Source organism: Balaenoptera borealis (genome assembly GCF_965194805.1).
Source record: "Balaenoptera borealis genome assembly, chromosome: 3".
NCBI lineage: Eukaryota > Metazoa > Chordata > Mammalia > Artiodactyla > Balaenopteridae > Balaenoptera > Balaenoptera borealis.
The window spans coordinates 27,334,364-27,362,248 of record NC_138866.1 but is presented as its reverse complement, the minus strand read 5'-3'; the positions used below and the strand labels follow the sequence as shown (position 1 = coordinate 27,362,248).

At 42.2% G+C, this 27,885-nt stretch overlaps 2 protein-coding genes across 19 annotated transcripts in view; one reads left to right on the top strand and one right to left on the bottom strand.

The window, feature by feature from the left end:
• On the top strand, positions 1 to 27,850 carry EIF2B2 (eukaryotic translation initiation factor 2B subunit beta). 6 transcript variants are annotated; one of them, XM_082387574.1, is made up of 10 exons: positions 1 to 247; positions 367 to 487; positions 628 to 776; positions 1,731 to 1,894; positions 2,857 to 2,952; positions 3,575 to 3,712; positions 4,765 to 4,831; positions 5,938 to 5,954; positions 7,656 to 7,804; positions 10,847 to 12,817. In XM_082387574.1, the coding sequence occupies exons 1-10, from the start codon at positions 85 to 87 to the stop codon at positions 10,875 to 10,877; spliced, it is 1,095 nt and encodes a 364-aa protein (XP_082243700.1). In that variant the 5' UTR covers positions 1 to 84; the 3' UTR covers positions 10,878 to 12,817. The 6 variants fall into 6 exon arrangements, with proteins under 6 accessions (XP_082243700.1, XP_082243696.1, XP_082243697.1 ...); XM_082387570.1 differs by lacking the exons at positions 7,656 to 7,804; positions 10,847 to 12,817 and adding an exon at positions 6,298 to 6,519 and having other exon boundaries at positions 3 to 247; XM_082387573.1 differs by lacking the exons at positions 7,656 to 7,804; positions 10,847 to 12,817 and adding an exon at positions 27,445 to 27,850 and having other exon boundaries at positions 4 to 247.
• The window catches only part of LOC309626609 (acylphosphatase-1), a 44,034-nt gene continuing 31,527 nt past the window's right edge, over positions 15,379 to 27,885 (bottom strand). For 6 of the 13 annotated variants that reach the window (XM_082387495.1, XM_082387496.1, XM_082387498.1 and 3 more), the window contains 6 exons: positions 26,853 to 26,964; positions 25,683 to 25,842; positions 18,993 to 19,016; positions 18,809 to 18,887; positions 16,741 to 16,892; positions 15,379 to 15,779 (listed from right to left, as the gene is read on the bottom strand). In XM_082387495.1, coding sequence (XP_082243621.1) covers positions 15,657 to 15,779; positions 16,741 to 16,892; positions 18,809 to 18,887; positions 18,993 to 19,016; positions 25,683 to 25,842; positions 26,853 to 26,964 — 650 coding nt within the window. In that variant the 3' untranslated portion in view covers positions 15,379 to 15,656. Of the gene's footprint in view, positions 15,780 to 16,740; positions 16,893 to 18,808; positions 18,888 to 18,992; positions 19,017 to 25,682; positions 25,843 to 26,835; positions 26,969 to 27,885 lie in introns of those variants that run through there. The other 7 variants (XR_014243319.1, XR_014243320.1, XM_082387490.1 and 4 more) reach the window with 6 other exon arrangements.

The window sequence follows — 27,885 nt, the reverse complement described above, 5'->3', positions numbered from 1 at the left end:
GGAAGCCGACCTCTCCTGCCCCGGAAGTGCAAGCCTGGAGGTCGTGCAGGTGTGGATTCCGCCGGCGAGGCGGCTCCTTTCGAGATGCCGGGGGCTGAGGCCAAGGACTCGGAGTTGTCCGAGAGGATCGAGAGTTTCGTGGAGGCACTGAAGCGGGGCGGCGGGCGGCACAGCTCCGAGGACATGGCCCGGGAGACCCTGGGGCTGCTGCGCCGGATCATCACGGACCACCGCTGGAGCAATGCAGGTGAGGCAGGCCTAGCTCCATCGCCTCCCTCGCCACTTTCCGTTTTCGATCCTCGGGCGGAAAGTCGCCCAGGCCCTACCGCGCCCTTGCCGCGCTTACCCTCTCTCTTTGGACGACAGGGGAGCTGATGGAATTGATCCGCAGAGAAGGCCGGCGGATGACGGCCGCTCAACCCTCGGAGACCACCGTGGGCAACATGGTGCGGAGAGTGCTCAGGATCATCCGGGAGGAGTATGGCAGGTCAGGCCCACGTCCTGGGCCGGGGGTTGGACCCAGTGACGCTTTTTGCATGGAGCCTTTATTGGAGCTGAGCAGCTGTTGTTGCCTTAATGACCACATCTCTTCCCCACCTCCCTCTTTGGGTCTTGTTGCCTCCATAGACTCCACGGACGCAGCGACGAGAGCGATCAGCAGGAGTCCCTGCACAAACTCTTGACATCCGGGGGCCTGAGCGAGGATTTCCGCTCCCATTATGCTCAACTCCAGTCCAACATCATTGAAGCAATTAATGAGCTGCTTGTGGAACTGGGTGAGTCCTGATCCCTAGGTGGACAGGACAGGTGGCAGGCAGATGAGGGAACAGAAGACCCTGGAAGTTGTTCATCAGCAGAGATGGGAGATAACCAGTCCTCTGGTTCTCGGAAGTTTGCCCTCATCCTGATTAGGAAGGGTTGGAATAGGTGGCAGACTAAGATAACCCTCTTTACATTTCCTTACAGACTAACCCCTTATCGACTGCAAATCCGCTGTGGCAGAGACTCTATTTGGGAAGAGCTTTATTTTTATTTTAAAGAAGATGAACCCCCGAAAACCACAGTTGATAGACTCTCCTTCACTAAACTTCCTCTTGAATTTTTATACAGACACACATACACATATACATATACATACACATACACACAGGCCACCTCCATCCCCCTTGTCTCTGTGACCCGGGAGAACTGCAGATACTTATTGCAATCAGCGTTCCCAGGGGAGGAAGAAGCCGGGTCTGTCTGTGCACTGAGCTGCTGCTTCCAAATTCCCCCCCCCCCCCAATTTTTCTGCCATGGCCTCCCTGTCAGGTGGAGGTGTTGTGGCCACCTTTTGGAGGAGTTCTTTTAGGGGGAAGCTCTGTTTACCCCATGCTCAGCACTTTAGAATTTGCCAAATTGGACCATTTCTTGCCTAAATTCATTGTCTTCAAAGTCAATTGTAAAGAGCTGGTGTTGGGACCCGGCAGGGGCGAGGGGAGTAAGTTGATGAATAGGGGTGCTGCTGGGCAAGAGGGTAGACTGAGAACTTGGGAGGTGGAAGATCATGGAGGAGCAGGGCTTTTAAGGAAAGGTGACATTCTACATTAAGTCCATTGACCACATGTTACCAGGGTCTGCTAGGTGGGCAGTCTAGAGAAGGGCGTACATCCCTTTCTGTTTTCTGACGTGTCTGTCTGTGTTGTAGCATGGCAGTGTCATATTTTCCTTGAAAAACTGGCTTCTTGCAGAAGGGACAACGGAGAACATCGCAGCCCAGGCTCTGGAGCACATCCACTCCAATGAGGTGATCATGACCATTGGCTTCTCCCGAACAGTGGAGGCCTTCCTCAAAGAGGCTGCCCGAAAGAGGAAATTCCATGTCATCGTGGCAGAGTGTGCGCCTTTTTGTCAGGTACGGGGACTGCTGGAGTTGCTAAGAAAAATTTAAAATGAGAGAATAAAGGAGGCGTAGGTGGGCTCCATGCCATCTTTGAATTGATAAGCAAGGCATAGTGAGAAGACAAAGTAAAACACTAAGGGAATTTTCAAGTTGTTCATCCTGTTAACATTCTTAAACATTGGTTTAGGAAAGTTAGGTGACATATTTTTCATACCATATAAAGAATGAAACCTTTGTTTTTAACCTTCAAGACCCAGTTTAGATATCATCTCCTCTGGGAAACTGTTTTTCACGGCTATTCTTCTCCCCCTTCTCCCCAACCCTTCCAATCGAAAATGAATCAATTCTAGCTCTATACTACTTCCTACTTCAGTACCTCTATTATTATATCTATTACTGAATGTTAGAGTTTTATATATATGCCTCTCCTAAAAACTCCTTGAGAGAGTCAGTGGTATTCACTTCTGTAAAATAAAGGCTCAATAAATGTTTTCATAGAACTGGGTAAAAAAAGAAAAAGAAAAAAAAGAAAGTTGGGTGAGCTGCTAGGCCCAAGAAAAGATAAATATTGGTTGTTTTAGGCATCAAAATAGGGTAAATTACCTGGAGGATGACTGATGCTTGGTCTAACCTCACTCAATCTTTAGGTAAATAGTAGGTCTCCAAAAAAGGAAATATGTAAGGATGCAAGGATGTTGTAAAATAATGAGCTAGGATCTGTCTTGTCAGCTCTGCTGGATTATGCAAGCAAGTCATATTTCCAGTTTTGTGGCTGTCCTAGTGCTGCTGGGGAGTAATAAACATTTATTAGAGTCCCCTGGGCTTCCTCCCGCTTCCCAGAGAATACCTACCAGATGAGTTAGTTATCTGTTGGAAGTTGCGCATTGGATATGTCCAGTATCACAGAATCCCCCAGAGCTCTTTCATTCTCTCTCACTCTTCCTCCCAGCATCAGCCTTTCTCTCCTATTGCAGGGTCATGAGATGGCAGTCAATTTGTCCAAAACAGGTATTGAGACAACTGTCATGACGGATGCTGCCATTTTTGCTGTTATGTCAAGAGTCAACAAGGTGGGTGTATTTGGGTTATAGTATGTCGAATTCATGAAGATTATACTTCTAAAATGTTGGTTCTCCACCCCCACCCCACCCCCAATATCCATGAGAAGAGAGGAAAGTTTCTAGCACCTTTTAAAAATACATACATGGGCCTTTTTAATCTATTAACTGATTTTGTTTCCCCCTTTATCTGAGTCATTGTTCCTCACTTGGAGGAGCCTCATTTTGGTTAAAGCATTGAAAAGAAATAAGTGGGACTAAGTTAAGTGTGTCAGCTGCTAGGGATCTGGTAAAGGGCTGCTCACTTCTGCTCAGAGAGCTTGGCGCTGGTGGATGGTGGAAGAAAGGCTCCCCGCTTCTCAGGAGGTATGACAGATAGATTTCCAGGAAAGACAGGGCTAATAACAGTAGATATTGCAGTTTCCTGTCCTGTACTATGTTCATTCTTCCCTTGCAAACCCACTTTTATGCTAGAACTTGTGGTCTGAGCCTAGACTCCCTTTCCCTTGGGTGTACCAGTGTGTGACCCCCCCAGTACACCAAGACTGAGGCTGAGCATTCAGGCTCTTGTGCCCAATGGCCTGTTTAAGGCTCTATTCCCAGGATGGCTCACATTTTCTTTCCTGTCCCAAAGGTGATCATTGGCACAAAGACCATCCTGGCCAACGGTGCCCTGAGAGCTGTGACAGGAACTCATACTCTAGCACTGGCAGCAAAACACCATTCCACCCCACTCATCGTCTGTGCACCTATGTTCAAGCTTTCCCCACAGGTATGTCTGTCCGTCTCCAGCTGGTCTCTCGTCTGTCTCTAGCCAACAGAAGGAAGTCAAGGTGTAGGTCTGAACTCTGGGCCTTCAACCTTCTCACTCTGGGGCTTCTCTTTGTCTGCATTTACTCAATGGATTAGACCCAGTTGAGGCTGGAAAAAGCCACAGAAGTCTTGATCCAGGAAAAGCCATTGATAGTTACAACCTGTGAGCTTCAGTAAGTCAAAATTGTAAGGTCAGGACAATACGCAGTTGGGGAAGGCCCTTTGTTTACATTGCCACCACTTGCTGACACCATTTCTGAAAGTGCCAAGTAAGTTGAAACTAGAAACATAGAATTGGTTTTATTTGTTCCAGGGACTGTCCTCTGTAGCCTGAATACAAGAAGTTACTAAGGTGAAAAGCAATTTCACCAGTGATAGAAGCTACTTGCTTTGAACATATCAGCCTATCTATAGGTGTTTACTTTTTTAAAAATTGAGGTGAAATTCACATAACATACAATTAACCATTTAAAATTGTATAGTTCAGTGGCATTTACTACATTCACAGCATTGTGCAACTACCACTCTCTAGCTTCAAAACTTTTTCATCATCCCAGAAAAACACTCTGTACCTATTGAGTAATCACTCCCTATTCCTCCTTCTCCCCCATCTCCTAGTAATTGCTAATCTGCTTTCTGTCTCTATGGATTTGCTTATTTTTGATATTTCACATAAAAGGAGTCATACAATATGGACCCTTTTGTTTCTGATTTCTTTCACTTAGCATAATGTTTTGGGGCGTCATCCGAGTTGTAGCACAGTACTTTGTTCCTTTTCGTGGCTGAATAGTATTCCATTGCATGGATATACTGCAATTTAATTATCCATTCATCTGTTGATAAGCATCTGCGTTATTTGTACCTTTTGGCTTTTGTGAGTAATGCTGCTGTAAGCCTTTGTAATCAAACGTCTGTGGATGTATGTTTTTTATTTCTCTTGGGTGTATACCTAAAAGTGGAAGTGTCAGATCTCTCTCTCTTTTTTTTTCTTTTTCCCTAATTCTTTTCCAGTTCCCCAATGAAGAAGATTCATTTCACAAGTTTGTGGCTCCTGAAGAAGTCCTGCCTTTCACAGAAGGTACAGAAGTTGCTTGAATGTATGTGGCACATGCGCTTGTGTGTTTTGGGTTTTTGTGTATGTGTGTTTCGGTTTTTGGTTTTGGTTTTGGTGGCCAATGGGATTGAATGCCGTCAGGTTATGTTTTTTTTTTATCATACTTCTTGTGGGGACTGTTCTCTTTAGCAGCTTAGAGTGCTTGGGGTCCTGATCTAATCCATGTTCATTTTCTTCTAAAACTAATATATTTTAGCTGAGTTATTGGGGCCATGGCGGGTTGGATCACCCAGCACTGACTGGGTTTGGCCTTGAAAGTTGTTTCAGACACAGGCGACAACCCAATGATAAAATGTTCTTGTTTTCGGCTGCTGCAGGGAGTCATTTTGGTACCGTAAGGTGACTGCCAAAGAAAGCAGGCTGTGAAATGTTACTTCTGAAACTCGCCTGTAGCCTGGACACCTTTGTGTGTTGGGGTCCATTTCTCTCACATATTCTGAAGGCAGCTTTGCTCAAAGAGCCTGCTGCCTCATCAACAGTTCGCATGGGCTTTAACACCCTCTTGGAGCAAAGCATAGTACTCGGGGTGCTGATTCTTCTTGGAAATTGAATAACTTCACCATTTATCCAAACATTCATTCTTTCAAGAAATATTTATGACTATTGAGTACCCACTGTGTATCCAACACTATTTCAGGCACTAGGGATATAACAGTGAATAACATAGATAGGCCCTGCTCCCCCAGAGTTTACATTATGTTTCAAAAGACAGACAAGAATATGTCAGGTCATGGGATGTTTTAGGAAGAAAACAAATACGAAGGATGAGCAAGAGAGAGAGTAATATGAACTATAATTAGTGTAGTGCGGTGGCGAGAGGCCAGATCTTGAAGGTTGCAATCCCAAATTTGAATATTACTCTAAGGGTTATCTATGGAAAGGCATTAGAGAGTTATAAGCATAGGGTGTATCATGATCTGAAGTCATCTCTTCTGGTTTGCATGTTGCTGCAGTTTCCCTTCCTTGGGGTGGCGAGTATACTTGCATTACTGAGCCTAGAATCTATAAGATATTTAATTATTAGAACAGGAGCCTTGGTTTTATCTTTTGCTCGTGTGATTACCTTTCAGGGGACATCTTGGAGAAGGTCAGTGTTCATTGCCCTGTGTTTGACTACGTCCCCCCAGAGCTCATTACCCTCTTTATCTCCAACATTGGTGGGAATGCACCTTCCTACATCTATCGCCTGATGAGTGAACTCTACCATCCTGATGATCATGTCCTATGACCACCACGCGTCCTAAGCAGAAGCTGCTTAGGCACACACAGAATGGAGTGGAGACTTCAGTGCCACGGCTGAAACACATCTTCCTTGTAATGGGGGAGTGATCTGGAGTCAAGCTGAGAAAACTTGATACTGATAATGTTCCCTGCCGTTTCAGTCATCCTATAACCAGGACGCACATCCAGGACTATTTTTTGCCTTTCAGGTCTCAGCAGAGCAGCAGGTCCAGGACTATTTTTTGCCTTTCTTGACCTATTGATTTTGGAGCCTCTTAGTGACTTGGGGCGTCTGTTTCAGGAACTTAAACTTTCTGGTTCAGTGGTGTGTTAAACACAACACTGAAGACCTTGCTGGGCTACAGCTTTTTGCTCAGAAATGACTGCCACGCCTTTTCTGAGGCTGTGCCAATAAAAGCTGCTCGAAGGTTCCTGAGTTGGTTTATTTATTGTCCTACTCTGACTGAAGTGCCTGCAACAGCAGCAGCAGAGCCCTTTGGTGTTTTCATAGCGGGCAATAATCAGAGGTAACAGCCTAAAACAGAAATGCAGATGAAAGTATTTATGATTCCTTTATAATTGACTGGAATTCATCCCAAACAACTTGTTAATAATCCAAGACAATGATTCCAAAATCACTGATCATCAGAATCATCTGGGAGTTTAAGAAAATATACAATCCCAGACCTACTGCATCTGATCTCTGGGATGGCACGTGGGAATCTGCTTAGAGTGCCCCAGAAAAGGACCCCCTCATGTACTGTTAATAGGATTGTAAATTGGTACAACCTTTTCCAGGGCAATTTTGAGTCTTCTAGAATTATTTTGATAAGCACACAAAGACACAGACAAGAGTATCCATTGTAGCAGCTGTAACGTCACAGCCTAAGTGTCCAGCAATATAGCATTTTGTATTCTGTTAGTTAAAAACAAGACAGGTGTTAAAATAAGTATGATGTACCATGGAACATTATGTATACACTGCAACAGAGGTTTCAAAGGGCGGCTTGAGACCAGTGTCCGGATTAGACATTTTGGCTGCTTCATCTAGTATTTAATTTGAATTATTTACCAGTATTTTAAAATCTGGAGGTTACACATTAAACAAATTCAGATTTCTTGCTTCTGAAGATTTGGCAACTCTGGGCCCACATTCCCAAATGGCAGCATTTGGCTATAGTTGAGTAGCTTCTAATTCCATTAAATGGAAAACCCCCAGTTTTCTGCAGTTCCAAGCCATGTCCACTAAACTCATTTATGTTGTCTGCCGAACCCTTGTAGGCATCTGAGTGGTGACCCTTGTGTTAATGAATGGGATAGATTTGTAAGCAAGTCTATTTTATATTCTGTATAAAACCAAAATCAAGCTGGGAAAACAAGATGCAGAGCAATCTGCATGACATGACCCTAACTTCCTTAAAACAAAATATATGCATGCATAGGATAAAAGTCTGGAAGAATAACACCAAACGGCAAGAAGGAGGACAGCTTCTAATTTTATTTAGTGTGTTTGTATATTGTTTCTCTTTTTTATGTGTACTACTTTAGTAATTCTGTTTTCAAAAAGTCTCCCCAGGTTATCGAGATTATCTGGATGCCATGTTTGGGAAGTTTGGTCCAAAACAGGGGTCCAAGGTCCACTGAGTGTGCAGGGGGAACCCCCTGGGATGCTTGTCACAAAGCCGGCCTCCTGCCTCTTGTAGCAGTGTCTATGAGGTACGGGAGGAAGTTCTAGGAATCTGCATGTTTAACAAGCAACCCAAGGGACTTTAACAGGGCATTTGATAACCTTGTTTTGATAAACACTGGCCAGAGGTAGACGATGAGGGAAAGGCCTCCACTCTCTGTTAGCTACTTGACATGGGCAGATCTTTTCCTTAGGACTCTTATCTTCCCTGAGACAGGGAAAAGGCAAGACTGAAGAGGGTCAGTCTAAAGGACTGACCTAAAAGCTCTCTGACACAGAAGAGCCTGGCTCACTTAGGTCTCTGTCAATTATTTCTTAAAGCATCTAAGACCCCACGCTTTCTCAGTGAAGTGGCTTATAGCTACCAATTTCGAGCGATTGTCTCCTCTGAAGGCACCAGTTCTTAACGGCAGCTCACTTGGGTACGACCATGTGCTCTGGAGTAAGAGCAGCAGTGAGTCAAGGAACTTAAATCTGTTTCTGGCTCCAAAAGTGCTTTATGATGCTTGTCCTTTGTGCATCTTGGTCTCTGGGTCTAAAATTAGCACCAACATCCTGCCCAGGCAGAACTGAGATGGACGAAGTTTACCAGGGTAGAGGCTGTCTCTTTGGTCAACACTACAGTGCCTAGAACAGAACTGCACAAATGCGTACTCTTTAGAACCTCAGTCAAGTAAATCCCACAAAGCTGTTTATATGTCTAGTTTTTCTATTTCTCTCTCTCCCTTTTCCCAGTTGAGGAAGAGTAAATATTGGAAAGGGAGAACCTGTTCTGAACAGGGAGAAGCTAAGGAGTTTGTGTCAGCTTCCTACCTTATCAGCCTTTGTTTGGGCTTACCTCCCACCCCTGCTTTTGCAGCAGAATCCAGAAGCTCATTTAAAAACTGTTGTAGCTTGGAGAATTAATAGAGGATTCCATGGATGTGGAGGTCTTCCTGAATATGCTAAATAAACCAAGTTAGATCACTTACTCAATACAGTTGTAAAGACACTTTTTCCCACGGTTTATGTCTTCCAATTTGGACGGAGGGCAGGAAAGGCACAATTCCTGGAACTCAAATAAGGAATAGAAATTCCCAACATAGCCTCTTAAGAGAAGTCTCTGAAAAATACTTTACCAAGAAAAACTGAAGTGTAAAGTGATACCTCAAAGAAAAAAATGCTGGTACTCGCAAGATCATAAGTTTCACAGCTGTGCTTCAAAACCACTTCTCAAAGTAATCTGTTGCAGCAGTCTTTGGGTTTATGAAGGCTGCCAGGCTCACAGTTCCACCATTGAGCTCCATGACTCTGTAATACCGCATATGTAGAACTCGGTACATCAGAATGCTTTGCCATAAAGATAGTACCAGATGGTGATGTAATTATTGTACAGGCCGTACACTATCCACCTGTCCTTGCAAAAACTCCCTCTGCAGACATGCATCTAGTTGACACAAAGGAGCTATTTTGAAATGTGGTTTGGAAGTGTTTTTTTATCTCGTCTACTTTGCTTTGGATTATCCTTTCATTCACCAAACAGTTGTTCCAGGATGTTGTGCAATGGCTAAGCGATTACAACCAATAAAGAGCTATAGTCTAAGCTTTCAGTCTTCACAACACACAGCAGAGGGCTGCCTTCAAGCCTAACCACACTTGAAACGACGATCGCCTAATGTTTAAATTAAATATTGTGCTGACGAGAAGAGGCCTTTCAGTAGTGTTTTTGCAGGCATGTTAGTTACATTTATTTATTTATTTTATAAATTTATTTATTATTTATTTTTGGCTGTGTTGGGTCTTCGTTGCTGTGCGTGGGCTTTCTCTAGTTGCAGCGAGCGGGGGCTACTCTTCATTGCAGTGCGCGGGCTTCTCATTGTGGTGGCTTCTCTTGGGGATCAAGGCTCTAGGCACGCGGGTTTCAGTAGTTGTGGCACGTGGGCTCAGTAGTTGTGGTGCACGGGCTCTAGAGTGCAGGCTCAGTAGTTGTGGCGCACGGGCTTAGTTGCTCCGCGTCACGTGGGATCTTCCTGGACCAGGGCTCGAACCCGTGTCTCCTACATTGGCAGGCGGATTCTTAACCACTGCACCACCAGGGAAGTCCCTAGTTACAGTTAGAATTAAGACCTGCCTAGAGAAGAAGGAAACTACTTAAAAACTTGACAAGGTTCCAAAGATTCATAATTTATATGTAAAATTCTGCAGCTAACTCCAAACTACCTTTTTTTTTTTTTTTTTGATCATGATTGGATGCTCCTTAGAGCAAGTTGTTTAGTCAGGCAAGTTGTACAGGGAAAGTCTGGCCAAATCCAGCTTCTTCACACCTCTACTTGAGTCATGCTAGCTTGCTGGCTCGATAGATTGCAATATGTAAGACACTCAGATTCCCACAGGCTTTGATCAGGTTGCCTGAACTTTATCAGATGTTTCTGGATAAGATTGAGTGCTCTATGACAAATGGGCATGGGATGAAAGTGATTCAAGGGCTTGAAAAATCCTAAACCATAAGATAACTTCTTTTTTCTTTATCTCTTCCACAGTTTCTGCCTCAATACATTTAGAAGGGACTCACTAAATGTTACTGAATGATAAATAAATGAATAAATGGAGAGATAGAAGGAAGGAAGGGTTTATTTGGTGCAGATTATCCAGATTTTTGGTTTCCCAGGCTTGCTTTTCCTCTCTTCTGAGCCCACCTTTTTGCCATCTCACTGTTGATGAGCAACTTCAGCTGAGAAGGGGTGAAAATTGGCACGATATACAGTGGCAAACATACCAGTCAGTTCTCATTGTTAACCTGCTTTTGTGAAGGGTTTTGATGGAAGGAGGTGCACTTCAGTGGAAAACAGGTAGGGAGAGTCTGGTTCTTTGTGCCAGAAACTGCTCTTCCCTTCCTTCAGATATGCCGGTACTGGCCCCCACCTGAAGCTCCGGCTGAGCCTGGTTGTCAGTGCCGTCTAGGAACTGATGGGCTGCATCTGTTCTTGCTTGGCATGGCTTCCGCAGCCCCCTGCACATCTCTAGAACTTGGCCTTGGGCCCCTTCCTGCTCTGACCTGTTTTGGTTGCCTTGTTCTTTTTACTATCTGTTAGGCTCAGATCCCAGCTGTTCATTTGTGTCTGACCTTTTGCCTTGCTCTGACGTCTGATTGCTAGACCCTCTCCGTTCTCAACTACTCATGGCGTTCCAGATCCCCAGGTGGGTTCTGGACTTTGCCCTAGCCCCCTCCCCAGACTCTCCTTTTCCTTCTAGCCTACACTCTAAGCTTTGCCTTAAGCTTTTCTGATACTAGCTCCTATTGCCATCTATATAGTCTTAATTCTGATGGTAGAATTGTTAATTTCCATTTATTTCAGTAATAAAGACATAGCTGTAACTCAGGGTGATTCCTACACTAGAGGAAGTTACCTAGTCTATCATTAGTTTCCTTGTCTCTCTCCCTGACTGAAGCTAAGCTTCTTGACGGTATGCACCTTTATTTCTCAATACAATTCTGATGAGTGTTTCTGACAAAGGAACTTGTTAAGAATGGCTTCATTACACATCTCATCTCTCAAGTTTTACTCTCAAGTTAACAAAGCCTCCGCTAACCAGAATCAAGTACAGTTAAACCACTAAGTTTACAAACTGATAAATCCCTAATAAATTAAAAAGATATAGGGCAGTGTGGGTAATAATGGGAATGTGTGCAGTGTGAAGTCCTACAGACCTGGGCTGGAATTCTCCCTCTCAGCAAACCGGTTAACATCTCTGAGGTTTAGTAGTCTAACGGCAAGAGAGAGATACTAGTTTCCTAAGAGAACTGTTGTAAGGATTAGAGATCATGTATACAAAGCATTTGGTATACAGTGAGCCCTCAGTAAATGGAAGCTAGTATCGGGACTTCCCTGGTGGTCCAGTGGTTAAGAATCCACCTTCCAATGCGGGGGACGCAGGTTCGATCCCTGGTCAGGAAACTAAGATCCCACATGGCGCGGGGCAATGGAGCCCATGTGCCGTGACCACTGAGCCTGCACGTTCTGGAGCCCACATGCCACAACTAGAGGAGCTCACGACGAAGAGCCCGTGTGCCACAACCCGGACCCGACACAGCCAAAGAAATAAATAAATATTAAAAATAAAATAAAATAAAATCTTAAAAAAAAATGGTAGCTAGTATTCTTGTTCTTGGAGCCAGAAAACTTGGATACCACTCTCCGCTTTACTTATTAGCTACGTGATCTTAGAGAATATTTTTCAGACTTACTTTCCCACTTTGTAAAATGGGGAGAATAATACCGCCTTATCTCATGGGTTGCCAAGAAATTCAAATAAGTTATGCAAATATTATTTGTAAACCTTAAAACACCATATAGGTGTTAATGATTACCGTCATGTGTTTGAAGATTAAATGTATCTCTGCTCTTATGGCACCTGAGTTAAAAAACAAAACAGAATGAAACAGAACCCTAACAGGCAATAAAGATAATGTTAGATATTTCTGGCTAATTGGTTGGTTTTATGCTGATACATGCTACTGAGTTCATAAATTATTAAGATAGGATAATTATCTCTTGCATTGCTAGAGTCAGGCTGGGCAGGATGATTGGTTACATGATTTCTGGAGAACTTTTTCTAGTCCTCTGCTGTTCTCAAGAACACAGGGGTTTGAGATTATTAGCAAGACCTTGTGAAATCGCACCCCATCACCCTAATATAAGAAGTATCGTAATGCTTTTTTTTAATCGTACAGATTGGTCTGACCTAAAAAGATTTTTAAAACTCCCAGGACAGGGCTTCCCTAGTGGTGCAGTGGTTGAGAATCAGCCTGCCAATGCAGGGGACACGGGTTCGAGCCCTGGTCTGGGAAGATCCCACATGCCACGGAGCAGCTGGGCCCGTGAGCCACAATTTCTGAGCCTGCGCGTCTGGAGCCTGTGCTCTGCAACAAGAGAGGCCGCAATAGTGAGAGGCCCGCGCACCGCGATGAAGAGTGGCCCCCGCTCGCCGCAACTGGAGAAAGCCCTCGCACAGAAACGAAGACCCAACACAGCAATAAATAAACAAACAAACAAACAAACAAACCTCCCAGGACAGCTGACCTCCATGTAGCTCTGGAGAGGGGAGACAGAGGTCCAGAGGCCACGGCACCCCACCGGGCCTGGAGGCTGAGCCCCTGAAAATACCCTCCTTTCTAAGGCTAGACCTCCCAGTCTATGAAACCACTTATACGTATTTAGAAGAATAAAGGCCAGTGGTGCCTATTCTTCAGCGTTCCAATTACGTAATTCTACAAGGATCTACGAGGCTCCCCTTGAAAACTAGTGAAGGCTTTCCCTAAACCTTCTGTGGATGCACTACTTCATCACTCCCGTAAGATTCACTGCAGGGCTGCCGGCAAACGAATTTTTCTCCCGTAAGCACAAATTTGTTTCCTGTATTAAAAAACGAAGAAAATCATTCCATTTGCTACAAAGGCCAGTGGGAGCAGGCTGGTCAGGAAATACAGAAGTAGATATTCTCATTGCAACATCTTTCTCATTGTATGGCATCCCAGATGCAAAAAACATTACCAGCTGTTTTTTTGCTTTTTCTTTTTTTCTTTTATAGGACTTCAGTCTTTTGAGTCTTATTAACCAGAAATCAAGTCATCTAAAAAGGTGGGGGAAGTACGGATTAAGAGTGGCATAACAAGCATCTGCAGAAAGATCAGTCCTGGTCCCAAATGAAATTACGAGGCCATTAGTTAGGCATATGTAATGAAACCAAGATACAATTGGAAAGGGACCAAAATAACATTTATCTCCTGAAAAAGTGTAGAGAATATATCTGGCTAGGTTGAAAGAATAAATGCTGCATTTTTGATATGAAGATTGCTTTCACATAGAGATACTTAAGTACAAAAAAATGTTTTCTAAAACAAGTGCATAGTACTTTCACCATTTTACTGGTTTGGGATATGAACAATATGTCTCTGAAAGGGGGTTTATTTTTTTGTCTTACATTCTTTTATTTTTTATATATATGCAAATATGTTTTATGTACAATAATTGGTTCTATCAAATGATCAGACCAAGACATTCTATTGGAAATCTTCCCCAAAATAGATTCAGGTGAAATCAGATATTTGTGCACTTCGTGGACTACCAGAACTTGAGACTTCATTATTGATTTCAGTTTTGAGATCACATACATAATTCAAAATATACATGAACTGGGTTAAGGTGATAAATGTGGGCTGAAAGAAACCACAGGATTCAGAACAATTAAACTGTGTATTTTGCTGGCATTTGAGCCACACTCTGAACAGAACACGTGGGTATCCCATAGCTCTTTTACTGTGGGAGAGGGGAAGCAAACAGCTGATACGACCTGGCAGAGGCTTCTTCGCCAAGGGCTCCTTTCTTCTCCGCCTCTGCCCCCTTGGGTTCTTGTTTCCCTGTGTCATTCTCCAGGGCGGCCTGGGCTGCACCTTCAGCCAGCAGGGAACAGTGCAGCCACAGGAGGAAGGAGAGTTCCTTGGCTATGCCCGTGGGTTTTTTTTTTTTTTAATTTATTTATTTATCTTATTTATTTAGTTTTGGTTGCGTTGGGTCTTTGTTGCTGCGCATGGGCTTTCTCTAGTTGCGGCGAGCGGGGGCTACTCTTCGTTGCCATTGCAGTGGCTTCTCTGGTTGCAGAGCACGGGCTCTAGGCGCACAGGCTTCAGTAGTTGTGGCTCGCGGGCTCTAGAGCGCAGGCTCAGTAGTTGTGGCGCACGGGCTTAGCTGCTCCGCGGCATGTGGGATCTTCCTGGACCAGGGCTCGAACCCGTGTCCCCTGCGTTGGCAGGTGGATTCTCAACCACTGCGCCACCAGGGAAGTCCCTATGTCCGTGTTTTGATGGTCAAGTCTTCCTCTGCCGGTTCCCTTTTACCCACGGGGTGGCTCACCGGCTGGAGGCAATTGGAACCACAGCCAAATCTTAAACCTGGTGTCCACGTTCATCCCCTTTTCATCCACTTGAATCTGGAATTTCATTATGTCACCACGTGTACAGCCCCCACAAATCCAGTCCCGACATGTTTAGATGTCTTGCCGAGGGACCCGTTTCTAGAATTTTCATATGATCAACACGCTTGTGACAGAGCGGGGCTGGAGCTGACAGCTCCCCTCTTGGGCAGGCGGAGGCTCCGGAGCTGTGGGCTGCCTGGGGCGCCAGCTCCAGCCACCGCCCCTTGTGGGCTTGCGCCTGCCTGAAGGGTTTTAAGGAGGCAATAAAACAAAGAACGAGGAGCAGTGCTTTACAGTTGCTCTATTCCATCCTGGTCCTTGCTTCTCTTTATCAGTCGTTTTTATCCTTAAAATAATCCAACTATAGGCCTGGTGGAAGACTACCCGGCACGTTTTTAATGAGCGTGGAGAAACTCTTTAAGGCTGAGATACAGAATGTAAAGCAGCAGCAGAGGGAAGTGGAGGAGGCTGGGGGGGAGGAGGGGCTGAGGGAGCAGGCTGTGGGAGGTCTAGGAAGGCAGGCTTGACCCCTGGGAGTTCAGCATCAGGTAGATCACATCAGCGCAAACTATGAGGCTGGAAAAAAATTGCAAAACAAAACCAAAAACCCCCATCCCACCCCCCAAAAACCCCACAAACAACCAGACAATCAGACAATTAATCATTAGATTTTATCCCCAAATAAATTACAAAAAGTAGATATTATAGGGCAACCTCCAGTGTCCATGGATGCCAATGAATGAACTGTCTTTAGGCTTGAATTCCATCTGGCTACTTAACTGGAGGGATCATCTGCTCAAGGAAGACGGAGATGCTGATTGGTGCCCTGGGCCCATTCAGTCAAGACCCTGCCAGTGCCTGCTGCTCACACTCTGCCCAGAGGCCTACAGCCAGCATCCCTTCGGTTCCTTAGAGACAATAATTCTGTTCTCATGGCAGCTCACAAGGAGGCGCGGATGCCTGCAGGCTTTGCCCTGTGTCACATCCTTCTGCTTTTCCAAAGAGATGCCAGGCCTGAGCCATTCTGCGAAGTTTAGCAAGATTGGGTTTAATCTATGGGAAGAAAGAGAATAACTCCAATTAGCAGTATGAAAAGCCAAGGAGCATATAAGTATTTCCTAATTATGGCTACTCAAATCAGTTTTGATTTCTAATTTCTGGATTCGGAAAAGATTATAGATTTCCTTAGGATAACTGGGACTGAAAACTCAGTCTAGGGGCACATCTGTTCGGGAATGGAAACAAAACTTTTTTCATTTTTTTCACTGTCATATGAAACAAAAAGTTCTTAATGGAGTAAAATGTACTAGATGAGTCAGAAAACATTAGTACCTAAAAACTCCATGCAAGAAAAGACTTTGTAGCCCTTGACAGGAAAGGTAAGCAAAATAAAAGATTTTGGAAAGCGGCAACGTAGACATTCCTATTATGCTCTCACGTTCTGTTTCATTTAAGATTATAACAAGGACAGAAAATGCTCTTTAGTTTAAACCACTCGGTGCCTTTATTGCATTATCCACATCATTGTTCCTGGACTGCTGAGCAATCAGGGTCAAAGCATAATGTGAAAATGTCCTAAGCTTGGTTTCCTGCCTGAAGGTCCTCAAATCATTACTCTAGAGATCCCTGGAGATGGCTACCATTTCCAGTAAGTACTATCAAGCAACTGGCTGTTTTGGCTACATTTGCCAGCAGTGAATTTGCTGTGTTTCTACCAACCTTCTGTGGCCCCAGAGAGAACTTCTGCATCTTATCAAACCTAGAGCCCGTAGGCAACAAATGTTCAGGATACATCAGTCTGTACATGTGGTAAACTTAAAAAATACAAAGGCATCATATGTAAAATGAGATAGTTCAGCCTAAAGTCCATTTTGAATTTGAGCTAGAAGATGAAATGGTGAGACTTCCAAGAAAACTTCCAATGCATATTTTCAAAACTCTCGTAATTGGGAAAGGATTAAGACAGATTACATCTGGTTAATAGGAACTAGTCTCCTGTTAGTCATTGCTCTACCTGTTTTTCCTGCTCCAAGTGGTCAATGTCAGCTAACGGCAGCATGGAGGGCCTGCCATGAGCACACTGGAACGGCAGCTGGCACCAGGACAGAGCTTCAATAAGGCGACAGCTCTCCTCTAGGCTCAGGTCATCATTAAACTTAATGGCCCCTAAACAAAAGACAGAAACAAGAGGGTATGGTGTGTATGGTGGGAAACCGGTGTTGGCCCTGGGTCAGAGCCAAATATCTGGGAAGAGCAACGTGGTTCTGAGGCTTCTTTCATGTGACTTTAATACTGCTTGAAATTGGCTTCAGGACCAGCCTGCACTCAGCTTTTCCTTATGGAGTCACTGTCTGTCTAATCCCTGTAGCAGGCATTCCTTAACTTGTTAGGATTTTGCCTTCAGAGTTTTTTCAAAGAGGCAAGAGCAATATTTTTGCCTACTTCTTAGGTTTGTGAAATCAAGGTCATCTTTCATCCAGAGCCAATCTATCACCAAGATCTCTAATTGTTTCCCTACAGTGTCCATTTTATTTGCTGGTTTTTTCTATTTCTAGCATAACTTCCTACTCTAAACTCTCATATTGTCAGAAACTGCCTTTATGCATACATTAATTCACTCAGTCAACAAATATTTATTAAGTATATACTCCGTGTTGGAGCTACGCCAGGCAGTGAATGAGATGGACGCCCTCCACCCTCATGATGCTGACAATCTAACAGGTGAGACAAACATTTAACAAATAGTTACACAAGAGTTTAAATTATAAGTACTATAAAATATAGAATATCAAAGAATATATAACTGGAAGGCCAAACCCAGTTTAGGAGGGTCAGGGAAGCCTTTCTTGACAAAATGATATTTAATCTGAGATCTTAGGTTAAGAAAAACATGGCTAATTGAAGAATGAGCAGAAGGGCATTTCAGACAGAGGAGAAAGGCAAGCGCAGAACTTAGCACACAAGACCAAGACCAAGGAAGCAGGCTGGAATGTGCAGGGCAAGGTGGAGAGTGATGTGAGAAGAAACTGGAGAGGCAGGCAGAGGCTGGACCATGAAGACCCCTGCAGGCCATGGTAAAGAATAAAATGTTCATCCTAAGAGCAATGGGTAGTCATTGTCAGGTTTTTGGTAGAAGAATGACATGCTCAGAGGAATGTTTCAAAAAGATTCCTCTGGGTGTTGAGGGAAGAATGGCTTGAAGGGGAGCCAGAATAGATGTGGGGAGACTAAGTCAGAGGACTCAACAGTGGCAAGAACTAGGGAGGCAGCAGTAGAAACTGATCACATCGGAGACATTTAAGATACACTCTGAAGGCAGAGATGATGAAATTGGGGATGGAGTAATACGAGGAGTAAAGATAGGATGAAGGGGGGAAGGAGTTTGTGATATTTATAGGAGACAAATTAATGAGGGACTGAGGTTACAAAGCCAGAAAAGACAGGAAGTGAAGAGAGGAGAAGGTTGATGGGGAGAGATCAAATGGAGGGAGGGTGTCTGGAGTGGACACCCCACCATGGTCAAATGATAGTTGCAGGGGATTCTTTGGCTGTCATGATCCCTGAAGTAAGTTCCTACAATACCCTTTTCTATATTTTATCATATTGCGCTACTCAAGAACCTTCAATGATTCTTGCCCTCTGTATAAAGTCTAAAGGCTTTGCTGTGACCTTCTAGGTTTCTATGCTTCCTCACCAGCTTAATTTCCTGATATTCTTTGCTGCTCCTCATATAACTAATTTGTTTCTGCCTTTGGATCTCTGCACAGGCTATTTCCTCCCCTGTAGTAAACTCTCCCTTCCTCTGAATCCATGTCCCTCAGCTCATTCAAAACTTGACTCAAAATGCAGTTACTCCTCCACTCATATAAGTCAGTCTGCATTATGGTCCAATATATATGGTGGTATTTTGCTTTGTAAAAGTAATTTTTTAGGGTTCATTTTTAGTGTATTGTTTCCTGATCTAAACTGAACCTGCCAAGAGGCAGGTGGTAATTGTGTCTTCTACTTCTTTCATAAATGCTGAACCCTGCCAGCGCACAGCATGCAAAGGCACTCGATAGCTGGTGTGTCGAGAGTCTTACCATGGCAGGCTTGGGATGCCAACACCTTCTGGACAGTCAGTGGCAAAGTCCCTTGGATGCCTCCTGTGGTCTGGAGTAGCTAATGCATAAACACATCCTTTGTTAATGGAAAAGCAAATGGGACAATGGAGCCTTCTGTGTGCGGTGTCTCTGTGTGAAACCCCAAAATAAGAGAAAAGCTTACCTCCACTTGTTCTTGAATAAATTCCTACAAGGAGAAAAAGGAAAACAGGCATTAATCGATTGCTATGTTATAATTGCCCTTTGATAATTTACAAAATATTCCAATTTTCTTCTTTAAAATATGCCTCTTGAAGAAAAGAGTTCCAGCAATATAGCACTTAGGTGCAAATAATTTATTTGTTGTAAGGCACTTTGAATACGAAATACCAAGACAACTGAAAGAATTCTTACTGAATGGAGAATGTATTTAGCTACTGAAGCTTTCTCCAGAGATAGCTCATCAACTCATGAGGTTATATAACTGGTAGCCTAATGCCTCAACTGAATATCAGGGAGGTTTCTCACTAAGAGGCTGTCTGTTTGCATTTATAATCTTAGCTAGAACATGTTTAATACTGCACATAAACAGAATAAATACACAACAATCGTCAATACAACTATGCACTCAGTAAAACACTTGTTTAAATATCATAAAAATAAGTAGTCACTTAGTTCCCACAGGCATTTTTTGTGTGTGACAATTCCCTTCAGGTCAAAAAGCTTACTCTCTGAGGCATTTTGTTGAGAAATTTCTCCTCCTTTGCATATCTCTGTCCCTAGGGTAGCCTTTTCAATAGTAACATCCCTGCAGATGTTAATATTTACAAAAGCACTAAAGAAATTTAAAGCAGACACTATTTCATGCTACTAATTTGTTTACCCTCTGGAGGTTAAAAACTGTTTTGAGATATGGCACATTTAATAATTTCTTTATAAGAAAACACAGGATTTCTTTACTCCTAGAAATGGCTATGTATAAATTAGCTTCCTGGGAATTCCCTCGTGGTCCAATGGTTAGGACTCAGAGCTTTCACTGCTGGGACCCGGATTCAATCCCTGGTTGGGGAACTAAGATCCCACAAGCCAAGCAGTGTGGAAAAAAAAAAAAAAAAAAAAAATTAGCTTCCTAAGATTACAACATGATAGACTTTTTTTAAACCACACTCAGAAAGTTCTCTTCCCGAAAACTTAGGAAAAACACTCTGACATAAACCACAGCAAGATCTCTTTTGACCCACCTCCTAGAGTAATGAAAATAAAAACAAAAATAAACAAATGAGACCTAATTAAACTTAAAAGCTTTTGTACAGCAAAGGAAACCATAAACAAGACAAAAAGACAACCCTCAGAATGGGAGAAAATATTTGCAAATGAAGCAACAGACAAAGGATTAATCTCCAAAATATACAGATAGCTCATGGAGCTCAGTATCAAAAAACAAACAACCCAATCAAAAAATGGGCAGAAGACCTAAATAGACATGCCACCAAAGAAGACATACAGATGGCCAAGAGGCACGTGAAAAGCTGCTCAACATCACTAATCATGAGAGAAATGCAAATCAAAACTACAATGAGGGACTTCCCCAGTGGCGCAGTGGTTAAGAATCCACCTGCCAATGCAGGGGACACAGGTTGGAGCCCTGGTCCGGTAAAATCCCACATGCCGTGGAGCAGCTAAGCCCATGTGCCACAACTACCGAGCCTGCACTCTAGAGCCCACAAGCCACAACTACTGAAGCCCGCATGCCTAGAGCCCATGCTCCACAACTAGAGAAGCCACTGCAGTGAGAAGCCTGCGCACCGCAACGAAGAGTATCCCCTGCTCGCCGCAATTAGAGAAAGCCTGCACGCAGCAACAAAGACCCAATGCAGCCAAAAATTAATAAATAAAAGTAAATTTAAAAAACTACAATGAGGTATCACTTTACACCAGTCAGAATGGCCATCATCAAAAAATCTACAAACAATTAATTCTGGAGAGGGTGTGGAGAAAAGGGAACCCTCTTGTACTGTTGGTGGGAATGTAAATTGATACAGCCACTATAGAGAACAGTATGGAGGTTCCTTAAAAAACTAAAAATAGAATCACCATATGACCCAGCAATCCCACTGCTGGGCATGTACCCTGAGAAACATAATTCAAAATGGGCAGGGTGGGATAGGGAGGGTGGGAGGGAGGCTCAAGAGGAAGGGGTTATGAGGATATGGGGATATATGTATACATATAGCTGATTCACTTTGTTATTCAGCAGAAACTAACACAACATTGTAAAGCTATTATACTCCAATAAAGATGTTTTAAAAAAAAAAAAAAGGACACATGTAACCCGAAGTTCATTGCAGCACTATTTACCATAGCCAGGACATGGAAACAACCGAAATGTCCAACAACAGATGAATGGATAAGGAAGATGTGGTATATATATACAATGGAATATTACTCAGCCATAAAAAGGAACGAAATTGGGTCATTTGTAGAGATATGGATGGACCTAAAGTCTGTCATACAGAGTGAAGTAAGCCAGAAAGAGAAAAACAAATATCGTATATTAACACATATATGTGGAATCTAGAAAAATGGTACAGATGAATCTATCTGCAGGGCAGGAATCGAGACACAGATGTAGAGAACGGACATATGGACACAGGGGGTGGGAAGGGGAGGGTGGGACAAACTGGGAGATTAGGATTGACATATATACACTGCCATGCATAAAATAGATAGCTAGTGGGAACATGCTATAAAGCACAGGAAGCTCAGCTTGGTGCTCTGTGATGACCTAGATGGGGGAGGGGGGTGGGAGGGAGGTCCAAGAGGGAGGGGATATAGGTATACATATAGCTGATTCATTTCATTGTACAGCAGAATACAACATTGTAAAGCAGTTATATTCAGATAAAAAAATAAAAATAAAAAATAAAAAGAATTTAAAAGTTTAAAACTTCAAAAAAAAAAAGAAAATTCTCTTCTCTGCCTCATTTACAGACGAGTCCACCATACTTATAAATGAGCACAGTTACCAAGAGCTAGTTGGTAGATACTATGTAGTTTTTAAAAGCCACATATTTCCCCAAACAAACCTAAATAGAAAGATGTCTCATAATACCTGACCCACTAACAAAGTTTAGTGTGGATACAGATCAAACCTAACTTCTTTGCTATTCTCTCTTGTGCTTATATATCTGGGACTTGTAAAACATCAGTCTGTAAGCATGCAGAAGGGGAAACGGATCTTATTCTCTATTCATTTCAAATTTCAAATTGAACATTAATGCTAGATAATTTAATATTTAAAAGGCTCATTCATTAGGCTAGAGGATAGAACTTCATAGAAAGATGTCTTAGTGATCTTTCAACTGCTAGATCCAAGTAACCACCTCTTCTTCAAGATACCAGAACTGTTCCAGCTTCTTTCAGAATCAACAAAATCTCTCCTGATCAGCCTGACTTAACATAATCAAGACTTGCTGAAACCATAAGCCTTGTTTCAGTTTGAGGTAAACTTCTTGCCAGTACTCTTTGAAGTCACTTTAGGAAAAGTTTTCATTATAATTTTCTCGTTAAATACTTAAGGATTGAATTACTATAAAAGATTCTAACAGATCCTATCTCTTGGATTTAAGACAATTTGGAGGAGGAGCCTTGGAGAAAATAAGCTCTGTTGGGAGAAAAGAGCGCTGCTGAAAGCCAAGCAGAGGTGGTCTGATCAAAGGGCAATTCTGGGAAGGGTAAAGTCAAGATGATCCCAAAGCTGGCACGTTAGCTGCCTCTTCCTCTCAAATGTCTTCTCACACTTAGACTACAAACATGCTCAAGTCTCTCCCATCTGAAAAGAAACAAAAACCTTTCCTCCACCTGTGTCCTGCCCCATACTTCCTGACACCCTTAACCTTTAGCTGTCGCCCCCATCTCTTCGGTATGTAGCCGAAGTCTGGGAAAGAGAGGGCTCCTTAGCTCCCCTTTCTCCCTTCCTGCATTCCTGACGCCCTGCCCACCCCTAGGAACAGATTCCACAAGGCAGGCAGTGTCCTCCCGACAGTCAAATCCAACTCCTCAGGCTTTACTCTCCGGCCACTGTTGACCATTCCCTTCTTGCTTAAAACTTCCCTTGGCTGTGGCAATATTACCTTTCCCTGCTTTTCCTCCTCCTTCTCTGACCAAATATTTTCAATCATCCTTTACAGTCTCTTCTTCTCAGCAGTAGCTTTCCGGACCTTTGCCAAAACATATACACCCTGAATGCTGGTGTTCCACAGCCTCCATGCTTGGCTCTCTTTTTATCCTCATATTCTCCCTGAACAATCGCACGTCTGTTAGACCCTTCTCCAGCTTCTGATATTATCAAAATATATACAGTTGACCCCTGAACAACACAGGAGTTAGGGACACCAACCCTCTGTGCGGTAGAAAATCTTTGTATAACCTTACAGTCAGCCCTCTGTAGACGCGGTTCCACATCTGGGAATTCAAACAATCGCAGATCCTGTAGTAGTGTAGTGTGTATTTTTTGAAAAAAATTCGAGTATAATTGGACCCGCACAGTTCAAACCCATGTTGTTCAAGGGCCAACTGTATACTGTTAACCCCCAAATAGATACTACAGCCCTGACTTCTTTCCCAAGTGCTAGATCTCAAAGTCTGTCCATCCACTGGACATCTCCATTTGAAGGCACATTCAATGTGTCTAACCTAAGGCTCATAATCTCACTCCCTAGCCAGGTGTACTTCTCCTCCTCTGTTTCCTTTTTCTGTCAACAGCACAATCCCTCTAAGTCATCTGAGTGAGAACCCTCAGAATCATTACTTATCTTTTCTCCTTTATCTCTTTTATATTCTCTTGCTCACCAGGTCCTCTTGATTCTACCTTCCAGATTATGTTTCAAATATGTCCCTCCTCTCCATTCCCACTGCTACTGACTTAGTCAAATCTTCATCCTGTCTTACTTGCACCAGTGCACTAGCCTCTCAACTGCTCTCTACCTCAAATCTTTCCTATATCCATGTATCCCACACTTTATCCACTAAATCTATCTTCTACTTTTTATTTTTAAATATTACTAAAGTAATTCAGATTTCTGGAAAAAATGATAGACTGAGTTGATGTGGATTTTCCTGTGCTCCAAACAGAAAGAGCTAAAGAAGGAGTTAAGAAACCACAATGAATAAAAAAGGACACCATGAAAAAAGAACAGATAGATCTGAGAAAGAGCCAAATAAAATTTCTGGAAAAAATAATAGTCATTGAAATAAAAAACCCAGTGGACAAGTTAAACAACTAATTAAATAGTAGATGAAGAGTGAACTTAGTTTACTGGAAGATAAATGAGGAAATTTCCCAGAATACATCACAGAGAGATAAAACCATGGGAAACATGAAAGAGAAGGCAAAAGACATGGAGAATAGAATGATAAGGTCCAGTAGACATCTGATAGCATTTCTAGGAGGCAAGAGAGAGAAGGGGGGAAGAAGCAATGTTTGAAGTGATAATAACTATATTTTCCAAACTGAATACGTAAGATGAATCTCAAGAAGGAAATCAAAATAAATCCACACAAAGATATATCATAGGGAAATGGCAGAACACCGAAGACAGAGAAATCTTAAAAGCAACCAGAGACAAAATCAGGTTACCTACAAAGTAATGATAATAAAATTGACAATGGACTTCAGTAGCAAAAATAGAATGTCAGAAGTAACAGAATATTTTTGAAATGCTTGAGGGATAAATAAGAATATGGAATTCTATTTTTAGCTAGACAATCATGCAAATGTGAAGGTGGAATAAAGATGTTTTCAAAGATATTTTATTCCTGGACTCTTAACAAAAGAACTTTTAAGAGATTTACTTCAGTGAAAAGAAAACTGAACACAAAGAATAAGTAGGATGCAAGAAGCAATAGTAAACAAAGAATGGAAAACATTTTGGTTAAGCTAAATAAACATTTACTATAAAATTAAGGTCTACCAGGGGGATTAAAGACAAGGTGGAATTAAAATAGGCAACAAAATGGAAGATGGGAGAAAAGTGGTACAAGAGAAAGGGTGGTAAGGTTTGTGTACGGTTTATGAAGAGAACAGAAGAACAAATTACCTTTAAACTGTGTTATATATGCAAGCTAAAATTCCCCTTCTAAACCAGTAGAGGGGAAAAAAAGAGAAATAAAGAAAACTCTAATAGAAAACAGGAAAGGAGGAAAGAAAAGACAACAAATACAAAATAAATTGTTTTAAAAAAATGAAACACGTAAGTAAAGTATTTAAAATGCAGTGCTAAAGTGTATTTTGCTCTTCTTCATTGGCTGCCTACAGGATGAAATGCAAACTATTCAGCTGAATATGCTAAATCCCTTTATGAGTTGGCCTTAACCACCTATCTAGCCTCATCTAGGCCCACCACTACCTTGTGTGTATCTTAATTCGAGCCATGTGTATTGGTAGTTCCCTAAGCACGGGATCTGCTTCAAGTCTCTGATATCTGTTATTCTGTCTAGAATGACCTTATCCCCTCTTCTGTACTTGGCAGGCTCCTACTGTTCTACAAGACTTTTCCTGAAACAAACAAACAAAAAAACAAATGCTTTTCTGTGATAGTTTCCATGACCTCCACCCTCCTGGGCACAGTAAATATTCTGTATTTCCATAGCACTTTTGAACATACCTCTGCTGGCCAAATTTCATTATAGTATAATTATTTAAATGTCCTTCTCCCTCACCTTGAGCTAATTCATCTTTGAATCTCTGGCACCTGGCACACAGCAGGTTATTTCATAAATGCTTGTTGAATAAAAGATGAATATAGAGAATTTCTAAACAAAGTAGGAGGTTATTAGCACTCAGCAGTTTTCTCAGCTTTTGCAGCTGTCTTACCTCCACAATGCTCTTGGTCACAGTAGATCTCCCTCTTCGAAGTTCACTGGCTTCTCTTTCCACAAAACAGAGTGGTACTTTTCCTACAAGGACCAGAGAATCACTAGTGTCTGGAAATATAATTTCAAGGCCCAGATCTTCCAGATTTTTGTGGTAACACCTAAAGAGATAACCTCAAATGTAAAAGAATTACTTCATTCACATTTCAGTATCAGTTCCAAATACTTGATAGTTTCTCAAAAGCTGCCACAAGCTTTAAAACTTACACTATTTTTCTCACACTTATGGTTGTTTATTTAGATTTTATTATCAAATTTCCTTTTTGATTTACAGTAACCTTTTTTTTCCCCCTCTTTTCCATTGAGAGAATCAATTTGTTTCTATGTCTTGTTCTTAAATTTTTTATTCTTCACTGAGGAATTGCTAACTTCTCCTTGCTGGCACTTAAAGAAGTCTGGCACAAATAAAAGGGCTAAGAATGTTTTGAATCAGCATTAAAAGCAGGGAGATAATTAACAGCCGGAGGAACTGAGAAGTGCTGATTAACGGGATGTAAATAAATGGATCTGCCTCTAATATAAATTATACCCTAGGGAAAATGATTTATTGGCAGTGGCATATTCCCAAACCTTAAATAAATTTAGAGACAATTCTCTCTTTTTTATTTCCAATAATTTGTGCCACCCCGAAGTAGGAAAATGTCCTATCATCTTGTGACTCATTATATGATTTGCCCCCTCCTTGTGGCCCGGTGTTTTACTTTCTTCCCAGTATGATTATGGTAACAAAAACTAAGAATCTAGAATGTACCAAGGCAAAGCAGAATGGAAGCAATTACTGCAGTAACTTCACTTTCAGAAACAGCACAGCATAAATATTGACCATTCCAAGAAATGGTAAGAGTACTCTAAGCCAACTGCTGGAAAAAATTATCAGGGAAACTCTATCCTATACTCAATAGCTGTGATATAGTGGAAAGAACAGCATTTGGAGTCAGACGACCTGCATCTGAGTGCCTGCTCCACCACTTAAAACTTGTTATGACCTTGAACAAGTCATGTAACCTCTCTTGGTCTCAGTGCCTCAACTGAGATAAGGAACAATGGTTATGCTTATACCCTAGCCAGAGAATGTACATTAGCAACATCACAACCTCATGGTGGTACTAACGATAAGAGTCTCCTTTGTTCCTCTGTCACTGTTATCTCTAGTGGAGGACTTATAGTGGAAGACAGTAATTTTTTTCGACCAGAGCCTTGTGGCTGTTGCTTCTCATAGGAACCTATTGAGAGAAAGATGAATGGGTTAAGAGCAGGAAGTGAAGTCTTCCAGATTCAGATAAAAATGAAGACACAGTCATGGAATTATTATAATGCTTAGCAGCATGTTCAATGTTCAGTTTTAGGCTTTGAATTTCCATTATTAAAGTCAAACTAGTAAATATCTAGTTTGTTTATTCATTTTAGCAGTATTTTCTTAAATAAGAAATATAAGACTTAATCTTACATTCAAATGAACAATGCGATGTTCCTGTAGATAGTCAACAAATGTGGTTTCAGTAACAGAGGCTGACTAATATGGATTACTGGGGAGATAAAAGGGGTTTACTTCACAACCCAGTGGCTCAAGAAGGCTCCCTCATTCTTCCAAAAGGATTTCCCAGGCTCTGAAGAGAATCAGTCAGTACTATTCTCAAATGGTCCAGGGCCTAGAGCAAGAAAGTTTTTCTAACACTTTTTATTGTATCTTTCCCAACTCTTAGGTCTTCATTTTATAAGGAAAAGTGAACATGGAAGTAACATCACTGCCATTCGTCCATGAAATACCTCCCTAGGTCCTCACCTAACTCTACAACATTTGGGGTTTTTATTACGTGACCACAGGAGTAAAGATTTTCCTGGTATTTTACACCTTGGGGAACAGACTGCCTCATATGAGAAAAATGGGTAGCAAAGATTAAAAAGCACATATTGACTTCGGAAGAATCCATAACACATTAGTGATACAGGTTGCCTCTGGGGAGAGAAACTAGGTTGGATGAAGGGCAAGGGTAGAAAAGAGACCTTATTTTATTCCCTTTTGTACCTTTCAGACTTGAGCCTATTGGATTATACTACCTATTCAAAAACAAATTAAATTTTAAAATAAAAACAATATATTGGGCCTTCTGAGCTGCTTGGTAGTCTCTGCCTGATGAACTGTG